Source organism: Corvus hawaiiensis, chromosome 1 (assembly GCF_020740725.1).
Source record: "Corvus hawaiiensis isolate bCorHaw1 chromosome 1, bCorHaw1.pri.cur, whole genome shotgun sequence".
In the NCBI taxonomy this organism is placed as follows: domain Eukaryota; kingdom Metazoa; phylum Chordata; class Aves; order Passeriformes; family Corvidae; genus Corvus; species Corvus hawaiiensis.
The window spans coordinates 21,527,354-21,543,347 of NC_063213.1; the positions used below are offsets into that span (position 1 = coordinate 21,527,354).

The 15,994-nt window shown below is 42.6% G+C and overlaps 1 protein-coding gene across 2 annotated transcripts in view; it reads right to left on the reverse strand.

Annotated features, from left to right (window-relative positions):
- SLC66A2 (solute carrier family 66 member 2) overlaps positions 1-14,884 on the reverse strand; it is a 65,947-nt gene extending 51,063 nt beyond the window's left edge. The window contains exons 1-4 of one of the 2 annotated variants that reach the window (XM_048295787.1): positions 14,785-14,884; positions 14,077-14,433; positions 4,864-4,997; positions 558-611 (exon numbers count right to left, since the gene is read on the reverse strand). In XM_048295787.1, coding sequence (XP_048151744.1) covers positions 558-611; positions 4,864-4,997; positions 14,077-14,279 — 391 coding nt within the window. In that variant the 5' untranslated portion in view covers positions 14,280-14,433; positions 14,785-14,884. The remainder of the gene's footprint in view (positions 1-557; positions 612-4,863; positions 4,998-14,076; positions 14,434-14,784) is intronic. The other variant, XM_048295797.1, reaches the window with a different exon arrangement.
- Positions 14,885-15,994: the final 1,110 nt, after the last annotated feature.

Sequence of the window (15,994 nt, forward strand, 5' to 3'; positions counted from 1 at the left end):
CTCTCACCTTGGGCATTACTAATTCCCAAATAACAATTGTGAGGCTGCTCTATAGTGAAAAAGAGAGGAATATTTGCAAGGATGCAGGCACTTGAATATCAAGCGTTGTGTGAAATTTCTTATCTAGCATTCTGAACACTGCTGAAAGATACAGAAGTATCTTTCATACCTTCCTCCAGTATTAGTGCTGAAAGAGGACAACTGAGTCTGAAGAGGTGATCTCTGTATCATGTAATATGTTGTTTGTCCAGCTTGGGGAAGGAGAAAGGAAGATATCCTTGAGACACATAATGTGGTCAATTCAACTGCCTTCAAGGAACTGGTTTCTGAAGTAGAGCTGAAAGCATCTTTTCCTCTATGAAAGTTAAAAGTGGGCAGATGAAAAATTTAAAAAAAAAAAAAAAAACAGACACCAGGTTTTAGTATGTCAAGAAAAGGTAATGCAAACATTCTCTATAGAAATGATCATGCAATCAAATGATCACAAAAAGTAGCAAATCATGAAATATGTAGTTAAGAGGACAGCTTCATGCAGAATGGGTTTGTACAGTACATACCCAGATAGGATCTCTTGGGAGGTGCTTTGATTTCTTCATCCTTACTATCTGCAGCTACATAAAAAAAGAGTTGAAGGGAAATAAAAAAGAAAGGAAAGACAGACTTTTATGATTAAATGCAAGTGGTTATTTGAGTTACCATTTAGTCAGTTAGTACATTTTATTCACTAAAAAATAATATCCAGACCAAAACATGCCAGAAATTTTAGTCCCCATGCTTTCTATAAGGCTCCCACCCCATGATGTTAAGATAGGATTGAGCAATAGGAAGTTCTAGAACAGTCTCAGTGCACAACACAACAGTAGTGTACCTATGAGGGGGAAATAAAGGCTTAAAAAACCAATGAAACAGACTGCTTGATTCTTACTTTAGACTACATAAGCTCTACCTTTTCATGATCAGAGAAAACAAGCTGTTACCTCAGCAACACCAGGTCTGTAGATATGTATGCATAAACAGCTGAGACAGTAGTTGCCTTGCCTCCAGTGGAAAATGCTGTTCAAAAATGCTGTCACAAAGCCCAACATCAAGAAGGGGAGAACAGACCTCATCTGCAACCATGCTGCATGCTAAACTTTTTTCACTCTAACCTTCCTCTGCCAGTCGAAAACCATGTATTACACAAGAGTGTTTTCCAGTGCCAAAACCAAAGCTCTTCAAAGGATCAGAGTGCTATAATAAGGTACAAGTTATAAAGCAGATTAAGTCAACCAGCAAAACTGGATGAATGACAAGAGGAAATCATCTTCATGTAAAAACACAGGAGTCCATGTTCTACTTGTGGAGCCTGGGCTGCACAAGTAAGGAGAGATGTCCAAGAGCCTCTTTTTAACAAATGTTCTCCACTAGTTTTCAGTATAGTTCATACATTCAGGGGGCTCAAAATTTGTCACAATGTCTTGGGCGTAACTAGAACTGAGTCTTTGCTGGAGAGAGGTGGGAGGCTGATTTGGGGAAAGAAAAAGAAGATTCTTCATAATGTGTCTGTCTCTCCAAGAACATGAAGAGGCTGCTCTGGCCCACCAACATTCCCAAAAGCAACCAGATGTTTTCAGCTGTCTGTATCTGTGGCTACCTTGCTTCAGCCACCTCTAGGCTCTCGAGTGAAGACACAGCACATGCACAATTTGCATTTCAATATTCAACTCTTCAGCATGGTAGCTCCATCATGCCCCAAAATACTACAATACTTTCAACAAAAACAACAACAAAGTTAACAAGAGCCCTGGCGTCCTCTTCTGTACTGAGCCAACAACACCACATACATATGGCTGCACAGATACAACTTTAAAACTTGGGAACAAATAAGGAAAGCTATTGTTACCACAACAATGGTACCAGGAGATCTGCATTAGAGCAGTTAAGATGCAGTGAGGTTAAATACAGGATAAAAGATGAGAAGCTGTTGTTCATGCCTGCTGATTTCACCTGAAGACTCTTTCATGTAGCTTTCAGAGCATTCATATGCAGGGGACAGAACTATCCTATCACAGGAGGTTTTAAAATGAAATTGGGGATATTTGTTGTTTTCATATTTTGCCTGTTTTGGGTGCTGGCTTTTCCCAATCTGAATTGTTAAAAACATGCTACACAGTCCAAGTTTAAAAAAAAAAAAGTAATAGAGAAAAAGTAACCGTTGGATATATGAAGAGGACTTGCTCTGTTTTCAATCAGTATGTACTGAAAGATAAAGTTTATGTATCCAAAACAAAAAATCAGAGAAGGCAGGAACAGCACAAGATGGGTTCCACTACTTTCAACTTAATTTCATTTTGCAATAGTAAAAGGGAGCAGGGAGCAAAATCCCATAATTGAGAAGTAACTGTGAGAAGGGAAAAAATTTAAGAAAACTCACATCATCTTTTAAAGTTCTCTACATAGAGTCTTAAAAAAAAACCCCAATCATTACTAGAAAGTCTAGGGAGACTGCATTTTTCATGCTATGATAGTTACCCTACTTTGACAGTTACCTATCAAAGTACAAGCAAATTGACTGAATGGTTTTTTATGTTCTGAATAGTTGTTGATATTTTGGGTATTTTAAGCCAGTAACACCACCAAACAAGCTAAAGAATACAGAACAAGTTTGTCAGGATTTGAAGAGATTGCTTCTTAATGCTTCAAGATAGGAAGCAGATTCCTTCTGAACTAGTTATTACTTAAGGGACCTAATTTGTGAGGGGGGGAAAAAAAAAAAAAAGGCAACTCCCACATAACTGAAAACACACTGGTAAACATATACTTATGCCACTTGGAAGAAATACCACATTTAACAATAATATAAGAAAACAGCAAACTCCCTTCCACTGAAATATCCAGTTCTTTCTAAAATATTTTGGATTATTTTGCAGAAACATTCAAAGGGAGGACAGAAAAGAAAAAAAAAATTTAATTAAGACCAGCCATGTGAGAAATAATAAACTATATTATCATACAGAAATGGTGTGCCTTCCCTCAGGACTCTGCAAGGTTAACAAAAAACAGTGACTTCAAACCTAGCCCTTCACTGCCTCAGCAAGCTACAAGGAAAGAAAGTAAGTACACAGAATAATCAGCTTGCCTAGATCACCATAAAACTTTAGAGATAAGATTAGGTGTATGATTAGAAACACAGTTCTCACTCCTACTGGTATTGTGCTTGAAACCTATCATTCCGTCCAGCTTGAAAGGAGCTTTGTATGCATCTGTATGTTTATTCTGAGCCATCATACAGTTGTCCTTACTAAACATCAATCCCATGTAAGAAAAATATTCCAACTATTCTTAGTGTTTGTGGGAGGATGCAAGCCTTTCGATGAAAACAAATAATTAAAGACCACAAGTAGGTAAAAATCTCTCTAGCAAATTCCATATGACAAACTGAGTTTTAGGAAAAAAGATCAAATTACACAATGCAACCTTAAGGAGTTTCTATCACCTGCCAAGGGAAGGACTGATTACCCCTTAGGAGACTGTATGTCTTTCAGGGAGAGTTGCTGAAAGTACCATATACTAAACTGAAGAGCCTGCTTTTCTTGTCCAAAGGTTACTGAAGGAGCCTGTACGTAAATGTACACAAGAACAATTTCCTCTCAGAGAGAGCAAACAGAGAAACCTCTCTGTCACTCCACAAAATGTTTGCACAAACAGCAGAGGAGGAGGAAAGCATACATACCCCTCCCAAATGCTTCCTGGATTTTAACTGCTGCTAAATCTGGCTGAAAATAGCTTTTAAGTCATTCATCCTGCCAGACTGACAACCCCTGTGAACACAGCAGCTTGTGTTTGGAAGATGGAGCGCAGCTCCTCTTCCACATGAATTCATTTACCTGAATAGTTTCACACTGCACTCCACAATGAGCAGGAATGGAAGCAGCTTCCTTAGCTATTAGATAAACTACCCTACTGCAGAGGCAGGAGCTGCTGCCTTCTAATGGCAGCTGTGGATATCTGGAATTGGATCAGACCCTTAATTATTACGGAGTGTGGAAGAGAACAGATGGAGAGAATAAATTATACACCCTTAATGACAAAATAACCGACAGAAAGTTGACAGTGTTAATTCTGTTCTTGTTGGTAATAAGCTGTTACATAGAATGTTGTAAGTCAAAGTCAACACAGAGAAACAAAAACCTACCCCTTTCACATTTCTTATCTGCAGGGAAAATAGCAAGGACTTTGCACAAAGACTGAACATTTTATTCAATAGAGAGTAACAGTCTGGCCCAACTGAAATTATCAACGCCTAAAAATTAACAAAATTAACCAAAATAAAAATTATGGGAAAATTCCCATAAATCCCAACTAATCCCACACTAAAGCCAAAGGAAATGGTACATAAAAAGAGATAGTTTTGCAACTATGATAAGAAGAACCTGGTTTTTTTGACAGTCAGTAACTCAGGTAAGTAGAAAATTATTATCTACAAAAGCAAATGTTTGCAATTGCAACATTTAGATAATAGTGTATGATCACAACTAAGAACTTGGTAGAAAGAACAGCTGAAGAAAATAACTTCTTATTCCAGCCAAGATCTTCAAAAAAATCCAGGCTAACACAACAGCATAACAACCAGCTCTATACTCAGAATGTAGTATGAAATATTACAGAAAACTCCAATTTCTAGACTGAATCAAGACCTGTTAGAAATAAAATTTCAGCTGTACATTTTTATCTGGAAAACAAGCAGTTTCAAAAAAAAAAAACTTTCAGAAAGTGCTACAGTGGGGAGACTGGATTGCAATTAAGACAGAACTTCTGTACTAAGTACAGCACACCATACTTTCAAAAATATTTATCCTGCAAAAGCCATTTCCCATCACTGACCTGCAAAAGAGCGGCGTTTCACATTCAGCTCGTTGGACACACGAACTTCAGTGCAGAGTTTCAGCATCAGTAACATTGTAATGATCATGATAATGCTCTGCCACAAAAGAGGGGATTCAAAATGCCTTCCAAACCTAAAAACCGAAAAGAAAACATGTAAAACATCTAAGCACCTGGAAAAGGAAATGCTAAAAATAACAAGTATGGAAGGCTGAGGAAGTCAGAGTCACCAGACAAACCTAGCTACACATACAGTAGCTCAGAGCAGGAGGATCTAGTATCTGAGAACCTTTTTTCAACATCCCAGTGGACTGATCCCAGACACACTGAAGCAAGAAGCTTAAGTCTTTGCTTCAAAAGCCAGCAGCAAACCTATTGTTTTGAAAGGAGAAGCACATTCATTAACAGTAAGTCAGTACAGAGAGACCAGAGAGTTATGCCACATTAACACCAGTTATGTGTGCTCTCCACACACACACTCCAAAGATTTCAAATGGACTTCTGTGCAAAACTTTTCTTTCTCAATTTTTCATTTTTAAATTAAGTCATAAAAACAATAGCACTTGTCCTATAAAGAAGTAAATACCCACAGCACTGTCGAGACATCTGGGTGGAAAAGCCAGGTCTGAAGAACAGACCAACTATTTCATCAATTGCTGTCTTATTTGGACGAAGATTGGGAAAGTAAGGAAGTATAGATGATGTGTGATGGGAGCTTCTGAGCACTTCCTTCACACAACAGAGTAGGTGAACTTGGATTATGGCCAGTCTTGACTGAAGAGCTTACTCTTAAGTGATTGCACAAGATTCTGCCACAGGAAAAGGAGAACCCTTCAGAGGAGATTGGTAATGCTCCAAGCTCCTCTTCCTACATTACTTGATGAAAGCTCAGCAATCCCCACCACACACTCAGTAAGTGCATTAGGGGTAAAAGGTAGACGCTTATGTGCAGCCCTCGAAGCACACTGCATTTACAACAGGAGGGTTACACACACATCACAGTGAGCTGCTTCTCTGTGCTCAGTTCTGCCAGTTTTTATGCCTTGAAGACAGAGATGCTGAGGAAGTGATTTGGTCAGAACACATTGCTGTCCTCCCCAGCTCCCTTGCCTGCACTGTAAGGCACACAGGCTTTCTAAATTTCCTAACAGCACAGTTACTAAGGTCAGTCTTTGACCACATCAGGCTGACAGAGTCCTCATGCTCAGTAATTGCCACGCTCACAGGCAATTATTGCCCTCCTCTTGACAGTTCCTGTTTTATAGCACCCTGGCAAAATGTAATTTGTTATGCCTGAGCTACTTTCACGGCAGAGCTCCATGCTAGTATAAACCAGCTAGGTTCACCATCATGCTCTCTCACACTACTGCATTTCCACTGCAGCTATTTCACCAGAGAGAGATTTTTTTGTTATGAGTCAACTAATAAGGAACAGGAGAGAGACTGGAAAGTCCTTGACTAGCTTCCTTGGAAATCTTCCTGTGCAGAAGAGCCAAGCAGCCCACGTCAGTGAAAATGGCCAAGTATTTCCTGCCTAATGGCATACAGCTGAGGAAAAGCACACTACCTTGAGCCTCCAGACCACTGCCAGGGGCCCACCAGTAACTACTGCAGGAATAGCAGTTCTGTGACCTTAGTACTCCTCTTCTTTCTAGTGTCCATGGAGCCATTACTGTAACAAATTTGGAGGACACAATGAGGAAGGAAATAAAGAACACAACTGATAAGCATGATCATAGGCAGTGTGTGCTCTGGATAAGGCTTTCACTGCAAATGCAGGGGAAAAGAACAAAAGTTTGGCCTAACCTATGTCCCAGGCTCATGATTCCTGAGCTCATTCAGCCTGTATTGCTGACTGTGGCAAAGCTCCCCTAATCTACTGGAATTCAATACTATTTTATTTGTCTCTTACTCAGGGAATGAGAAAAAATATGGGAAAGACTTACTTTAAGTAACTGCAGAGCAGTTAACTATAAACTGGTTTACATCAGGTTTAGAAAAACCATCTCGAATTACAAATGTATTTGCATGTAAAAATATAGTAATGCATTTAAGAGGGGGCTGAGCTAGCAGTACAAGTTAGAAGCTGTGATGACAGTAAATCCAGCCACAGGTTACTGCAAGGTTAGTTTCTCCCAGCTGATGAGATTATTGGTCACAATAATCTGCTTGCAGTATAAATATCCACTCACTACAAACACAAATAAGCATAGCCACCTGCTGTCTGATCACAACTGGTCATGAGATTCAAGTATTGCTGCAGACCCTCTCCCCTTAAACACTAGGGGAGAAAAATGTAAAACAAAACTCACAACACACAAGAGAGTTAAAATGGAAATTTAAAAATTCTTATGGGAATTTCAAACAATGCACACCACCTGTAGGGTTTTTCACAACCATCCAGTCAAAGACAACAAAGGTTATACAACAAAACATACTCATGTGAAACCTATCTCCCCAAATACCAAACCCCAGAATGAGTCTTCCAGGCAACACAACCCTCTAAACTAGATCACATATACAGGAAAACAAACAGCTGCCATGGAGACCAAACAGACAGAGCAAACTACACCACAGGGATTACACCACACTACCTGGGCAGCAAGACTGAAGGGAATACCAGTATCAAGGACCACTCTTGGGTTCTTGAAGCTGTAAAAGTAAAGCCAGAACACCCATTTTTCTCAGGATCATGGACACAAACACCACTCCGAGCTGCTTACCCTACTTTGCACTGATATCCGGGCCTGGGAAAGCAACACTAACCCAGTTTAAGACTCCTCAGGCCAGCTTGAGCCAGGAGCACTCTGGGATGCAGAGCGTGCTTCCTTTCTGCCTTGCAGACATTACTCCTGTCTCTGCTTAAGCAGGAGCCAGGAGAGGAGGAACATTAAGGTAATTAAAGCACCTTATGGGAGAAAGATGAAGAGCCTTAGGATACTAGAACAGGCTTGTGGAAAAGAACAGCTTTGAAGTCCTGGGGGTGAGGGGTCACCCCTGTTATTCCGCATTTTCATCCCATAACTACAATGTTGAGTAATAAAGTGAACAGTGACACTTGGGGTATTCAAGGAACTCAGACTTCATATGTCAGACTACAAAGAGACAAAGAGCTTTTCCACTGTTTATTTCCTTTGTAAAAACAAAAGAACTCTTTATTTCCTGTACCAGTCAAATACGCAAATAAAGGGAGGGAGTGGCTTACATTTTATTAGTGTTTCCATAGCCTTCAAATGACTAATGCATGTTCAGGGTGATGAAGACAAGAGAAGTGCACGTTCAAGCCAGAGCAGAGACTAAATAGTCATTGAGAATACCACATAATTCCATTGGTACAATTTAATTTTGTTGCAATAATCCTGCTATTCCAGTCCTGGGCCTACTTGAAACAGCAAATGCCAATTGTGGAAAAGAAGCCTAAACTAGACCAAACATACAAGGTTTTCTTATCGCTTTTCCTAAGGCATCTTTAAAAAGAAACTGACTGCTGTTGGTGCAGCCAGATCACCATCACCCTGACCACTCTGTTTCCTCCTACACTCCTGGATGCTGTTCCAGCTTTCATCCGCTGGCTGCTATAAATTTTTTCAGTTCTTTGGGAAGTTATAGTTCCCTAGGCAACATGGAAAGCACACAGGATACACCACACACCACCAGGATCCCGACAGATAGCCCAGGGTAGCAGCATGGCAGCTGTCCTGAAAGTAATCCAGCACAGTTACAGAACTTAACCTGTAGGATTTAAGCAGGAAGAAGAAACAAACCAGTTTTGCAACAGGATCTTTTGATATGAGGTTCCTCTTGACATGTAAACTTCCAAGACTTTATGGAACATCTCAAACCAAGCTCCTCATTTGGGCATACAAAATTCTACTTTACTTTCTGCATAAAAATGTAGCGCATCTTATCCCTGCTCTCTGGCACTCATACAAAGGAGGAGGAATTGTATAACACTTTTGCTCTCAATATCTGAGCAAGATCAGCAGCAGGCCATACATAAGGCAATCTTTCAAAGTTGTAGTCATTCTGTCAGCTTGATTTAAAGCATCATCCCACTTTCCACACATGGTAAAAGCTGGCAAGATCCATTTTAGTAACAGAAGCCTTAAAAGCACAAGTTTCTTGTTCTCACAGAAAGTCCTTCAAACAGACATCACTGCTCCGCTTTCTGAAGCCGGAGCAGCACCAGACAGCAGGGATCTGGTCCACAAGTGGCACTGTAGGTGTCACAGCATAATAAATACATAGGAATCTGCCCCTAACAAGAGCAAGTTCACCATTTCTCTATAAATTATCTCCAGCTCCATACTTGAGTCTTTACACCTCTATTCTTAAACAGGGAGCTTATTCCATTGACTCCAGCACAGAGAGCTACCAGTTCTACTGATATTGCTGTTTCAAGAAGACTTTTTGTTTCAGGTCAACTGATGTGAAATGGGTAGAGCCTTACCTTTGCTCAAAAATAACACACTCTATAGTCTCCATCCTGTCCCTGGCTGTCAGAACTTGTTCCCACAGTTTGTCTTAAAGCAACTATTTTGTGAGAGCAACTACAAAACTGGATGGCTTTATTTTCTGGTTTTGGATTTCTGTGGCACTGCTGTATGAGTTTTAGGACAGTGTCCCATGGAATTCCAGCTCAAAACCTTTGGAAAGAACATTGCCTTCTTGGAAAATATACAAACCATATTAGAGGATGACAACCATTTTACAAAATGCAGAACTGAAAAATAAAGCCAAAAACTTCTGGGGATAGCAGAAGTTACTTCTGGGGTAACATCAGTACTTTTGGCTGCACTTAGTCGAGATACATATAAAAATGTCTACAGCTGATTTCTAAGAAATCTATAGTTCTTTTTCCTCTAGCTATTTATTCTGATTTTAATATTAGAAGAAACTGTAATTTATCTCATCATAAGCTCTGTTTTTAAAAAGAAAGGGCGAAGAGAGAGAGGGGGAAGAGAGGGAGAACTCACAAGTAAGTTTTTCTGCATCCTCCACCCCCAACCGATTACACAACTCTCACCCGCCTTCTCGTTCCTGTTCTCGACCATGACGATGCAAAGCTACTCAGCTGGCAGCCTGCAGGCCACATGAACCCAGAACATGTGTGCACCTTGGTCCCAGCTAGTGCCATGAGGCACCCCGGAGCCATCCCACAACTTCAAAACAGCCTAGGACAGCTTAAACAGATAATTAATCACCTCAAAGCTCAGGGTATCCCTTGAGCAAGAAAACAGAGCTAACGCAAGAATGTGTAATAAGACATACAGCACAGGCTACCAAAAAATGGTAATGAAATGTTTAATTAAAAATGTAGAGGGAAGAAAATTACTATCAGATCTTTTTGGAGCAGGTCATACAGTTTCATATGCACGAGAATTACAAAGACCTGGAGTTCTGCACTGCCTCTTGATGTCTATCCACAGCGCAGACTTTCCCTGCGCTGAGCAGTCTAGAGAAACAATGACCTGCGGGGCTGGAGAAGACAGAAAGGAGAAGCAGTACTGACAGTGGCAGTACAAACAAAGGGGCAGCTGATGCAATCATAAATCATATCCAGCAGCTATACTGGCACCCCAAAATAAATATTGCTTTGACATGTTAGATAAAATTGTAATAATAGATTACTACTAAAAATAAAGTCAACTTGGTACCGAATCTAGTACAGCAAAAATCTACTTTTCACACTGGTAAACAGAGACTCCCTTGTGTGATGCTGTAAGCACAAACTCCATTCTTTTCCATTTTTTTTAAAGAATTCTCTTTAAAAGGTCAAAAGACTTAAAAATGGCCAAACTTCTAGTTTCTTTTTCCTAAACAAAAGCCATATGTGCATAAACAAACTGAAGTGGAACCATGCCCAATTGATGTCCACTGCTATCCATACCCAGTCTTCATTCTTCCAGACCAATCCTTTCCCAAAGTCTTTACACAAAGTTCTGGCACATTGCTGGAACACAGCAAGGCCAAACACACATAACCAAAAGCAGCAACAACTCTTTAAAGATGACATTTTGATATATTGTGTGAAAGAAGCATGAAAAATGGATATTGTGTTATTGTCATCACTAGCAAACTGAAAGTTCTTTGGGCACACCCTGAAATTAAGTGATTAGCTGTAAGAAAGATGAGAAGGAGAGGCATTGCACGGAGCCCTCTTCACTTTAAAAGACGGCTTACCATTGGAGACAGTCTAATTACAGAAACGGAATTTGTGAGAACAGGTAACTCGAAACAGGACTGTTACCCTTGATCTCAGTAGTACCTTTGTTCATTGGCTACTGTCACAGTGCAATCCACCAGCTGAAACTGTTGACACATACAACATGCCAAGAAGATTAGGAAGCAAATACTCTGTTTGGAGGGGAGATGAAAGGTCAAACTTAACCCACTGCAAAACCAGACATAAAACCAAAAAAAGATAGCCCCCGAAATAAACAAGTACAGTTATAAGAACCTGTGGAACCTGTCAATCCACAAAAAGAATGCGAGAGAATTGCCCCATAGCTGAGGCAAACAAAGTATAGTAAAGCCATATTTTTGGAAATACGGGGAAAGGTGGGAGGACTGGGTGTGTTATGAGTAACGCAAATACAGAAAGACCAGCACTACTCAAGAGCAAAAATACAGAAGCAACATGGCATAAAAGGCTGGAACAGTCTGTCCTTGTGAGCCTCAAATTCAATACATGAAATTTCAAGGAAAACCTGGAAGTAACAACAGAAACAAAATACAGAAATGTCTTTGAAGTTAAAAACAAAACAAACAAACAAAAAACAGTAGAAACATCAGCCACCCTAGGAAATAATAAGTCCTGAAAAGCAACACTATTAAAACTTGAAAGTTTTTAAGGCCTAACAGTTTAAGTACTTATTTTTGGATCAGGGTGGAAAGGAAGTCAGGAAAAATTACTCTGGCTCGAATCATGTGCTTAATAACTAGGGGTAAATGAAGAGAAACCAAACGAAACCAGCAGCTATATGGCAGCAAAGTTTTCAGAAGAGAGACTTAGAGTAATACTGGGTTTGCTAAAGGGATGGAGATGTCAACTGGTACTTGGGTAAAAAAATTATATACAGAACAAAATTACTTGTATGAACAGTTCTATCCTGGCACCAGAATGGATTAAATTATTTAATAAATTTAAAACAAAATAAATAAAAACCTTCTAATTCCTGCCAAAGAATATTACATACACAATTAAAATAATTCTGCTGTTTATGTCATTATCGAGAGCATTGTGTCCCAAATAATGCATTGGCCATAGGTAACATTAACCAAATAATGCAAAAATTGAGTTGCCAAGATGCTCTGTAGGTGCATTTTAACCATGTTCACAGACAGTCTTCCTCTAATCATACAGATGGCCCAAGGATAACATCCACCCTCGATGCTTTTTCATGACTTACTTATAACTAACTACCAGGGATGCCGAATTTTTCAGGCAGACAAGCAAAATATTCTCTCCCAGAGAACACTGAATTATCATTATGCAAGTACTGTTTTGTCTTTTAGTTCAGCAGAACTAGGAGACAATTCATTGCAAGTACAGACAGAAAAGTTTCTGTAGGCTCCTGCCTGCAGTATTTCCCCAGAGTGGCTGTACCACTGGCCAGCAGCAAGCCTTGCACTACCCCTGCAGCCAGACACACCTGTGCACGTGCTCTGGGAAGCCATTCCATGCTAAGCTCCAGGGTGACCAGAGCCTATGGAGCACTTACACGCGTCAGGGAGTGATACTATTATGTGGCCTTAAATACTCCCATTAAAAAAATTACATACTTGTAGCAATAGAATTGCATTCTCTCTCTTTTGAGGTATTGACAAATCTTTCAACATTGACATAAATTATAACTTTTCATTACTTGCAGCATTTATACTTTTGCACATTTTTTAACTAGATGTACTTAAAATCAACTCAAATTAAAGATCTCTCAGTTCTTCCATAGTCTGAGTCTCACTTAACAGATGCACTCACCTGAGTTGCCTAGAAACTGCCAGCATCTCCATTCAGATATAAGTCATTTGTATATTTTGACTACCTCCAGTAAACCCAAAAATATGACTATTTTTCTTTCTCAAACTGTCAGTTCAGGCTTTTCACTTCTCCTCCTCCTGCCAGTTCCTCTACTTTCCTTCTGCCCTCTGCTTTCTCTATACACTTCTCCTGAGGAAAATACAGGTCCAATGCAACAAGTAGCTCTGATCTAGTGATGATTCCTCTGTTTGATTGCCAGCTTGTGGTGCCTGAAAGGGTCTCCAGTTTTGCCACTCCAGGACAGCACTTACATGTTGCATTTTGCTGTAGCAGAATCCAGGAAGCCATTATACAGAGTCAGAGGAGGTTTCTTTAAAAAGAAACTAGAAACCAACAAAAGGATGCAGCCTTTTACCTATGAGTTCCTTATGGATTACAAAGCATTATTTTGTAGTGAAAACAGAATCACAGAATAACTGTCCTTAGTTGCAGTAATTGCCCAGACCATTTCGTCTTTGGTTTCCCAAGTATATTCTCAGTGGTGTAGCATCTGTATAATTAAAAGTAACAAGCAAGCTGTTAATACCCCTGATTCACAGAAATCAGGCCCTAATAACATTTTCTTTGTCCAGCAGCACAAGACCTAAATATGGAAACAAGCTTGCTCTTAAGTATTGAAAGTGGTGTTGAAAGCAAAAGAAATTTGCTTTTGAAAGGCAGCACATCTTTTGCCTGCTTATCCAAGAATGAGTACTTTCATCTGTAGTTGTGCATGAAGATCTACAAGTGAACCCCTCTGAAGACAGCTGGCATCCCAGGAAAATGCAAGAATATATGGCAAGTGTTCCAGTGACGTTAATGCCAACTAGACACTAGAATAAGTGGGAGCGAGGCTTTCACTCTGAATATGGAGCTAGGGGAGCATGAGAAACGTAAAATACAGTCAGCAAGAAAAAAACCCGACTTAGCATAAACCTCTTTACCAACAAGTTAAAAAGTTTCATCTTGGAAATCAGAGCACTGATAATCAGATCTGGCAAGGGAAATAGACCACGCTCACGAGCCCAGTTCATTCTACTTAAAATAGACTCACACAGATAGAAAGACGGCATTTAGATCTTCGAGAGAAGAGAAAATGTACGTAAAACATTATTTCCTCAAATATTACAATCACAGCTTTACAGCTTGCAAGCAAGCATCTTTAGAACTGAGCAGAAACACAACCAACTTACCAAAAAAGTATCCGCAGAATGTTTGCGACCAGCAACACCAGGCAGACGTAGGTGGAGAAGCCCTCCGCGTTCTGGGTCCGCCGAATGTCCCGGTACTGGGGGATGTAGGGTACGACGCCGCCGAACACCATGGCCCCCGCGGCGCCCCACGACACCAGCTGCTGCATGGGCACCAGCAGCCACTCCAGGCCGCCCGGCTCCATGCCGGGGGCGCGCGGGGAGGCGCTCAGGCTGAGGGATGCCCTCAGGCTGAGGGTGCCCCGCCGCAGCTCTCCGGCCGGGGCCGGCTCTAGCCACGGGCGGGCTCCTGGCCGGGATGCGGCACCATGGCTGCGCCCTCTCCCGCGGGGCCCGGACCTGGGGAAAGGGACGAAGCGTGAGCCTGGCTCTGCCGAGGGCGGCTCCGGCCGCTACCAGCCGGGCGCTGGCGAGCCCGGACCACCGCCCTACCGCCGGTGGGTCGGGGCCGCCCCAGCCCCAGGACCAGCCCCAGCCCGGCGCTCCGCAGGGGAAGCCGAGCCCCGGCACGGCAGCCGCGCCACTCCATCGCTGAGGAGAGCGGCCAGCGGCCGGACAGGGCGCGGACACGCGGCTCCGCCACCACCTCCGCCCGGTCCCCGGGTCGTGTCTCCGAGGGGGCTTCTCCGCCTCCCTCGCCCACCCGCGCTCTCCCCGCCCCGCGGACACACACGGCCGCCCGCCCCGCACCTGCTCCCCGAGCTCCGGCCGCCGCCTTCGCCTCCATCCCCCGGCGCCGCTCCGCGGGCGGGCAGCGGCGGCCAGGGCGGCCCGTGACGCACCGCAAGCGGCCGCGCCTCCGCCAATGAGCGCCGGGGCCGCCCCTTCCTCCAGCGGAGAGCGGCGGCAGCGGGCGCCGCATCGGCCCGCGCTCTTTCCTCCCCTTCCTCCCGGCTGCCGCCCGCGGGCGGTACCCGGACACGGCGGGCGGCTCTACCCTGGAGGGTACTCGGCTCTCCCAGGCGCACGTGGGCGCCTTCCCCCCGCAGGCCGCACTGAGCTGCCGCCCCGGGTCCTGCTCCTCAGGAGTTACGGAAAATTCCGTCACACCTCATGGACAAGGGGGAATGGTTTCAAATTGAAAGGGAGTAGCTTTGGATTAGGTATTAGGAAGAAATTATTTACTGTGAGGATGGTGAGGCCCTGGAACAGGTTGCCCAGAGAAGCTGTGGATGTCCCATCTCTGGAAGCGTTCAAGGCCAGGTTGGATGGGACTTCAGGCAACCTGGTCTACTGGAAGGTGTCCATGGCAGGGAGGTTGGAACTAGATGGCCTTTAAGGTCCCTTCCAACCCAAACCATTCTGTGATTCTGTGATTCTGTGATTCTCTGATTTCTGTGGCTCTCAGAACTGCAGTGGCTGGGGAGGGAAAATGTGCATCTTCTACCCAAAGCAGGGGAGACCCAAAGTAACCAGGGAGTCTGTACTGCTACTCACACAGGGCCAGCAGAGGACAAGTGCTGCACACAGATGTTGTGTGTAGAATGACAGCATGGACACTGCATCCACCTCATTCAGCCACACTGAAAATGATGGATCATCCACCATGCATCCAAGTGGCTGCACAGCTGTCCTCAAAGCTGTTCCTTGGGCTCCCCATAATACTACTCCAGACATGCTTCCTTCTACCTTCTAAGTTCCCCTGCTGCTCATCTGACAGGTAGGAAATGAGATGGGTTTTCCTGCATCTGAGTGATGTATTATTTTGTGTTCTATAGCAGCAACTGCAAATGTTTTTTGTGAGTCTTAAAGGGGAAAAGGAGCTGAATTAAAAACAGAAATACCTGTTTCAGGGCTTCAGAAGCCTTTTGTTTGCTTCCTGTGTAGCAGCACCTTGCTCAACTGCAACCATTTCTTCCACTGGGCAAGTTCTTGCAGCACAGGAACCTGCACATTACTG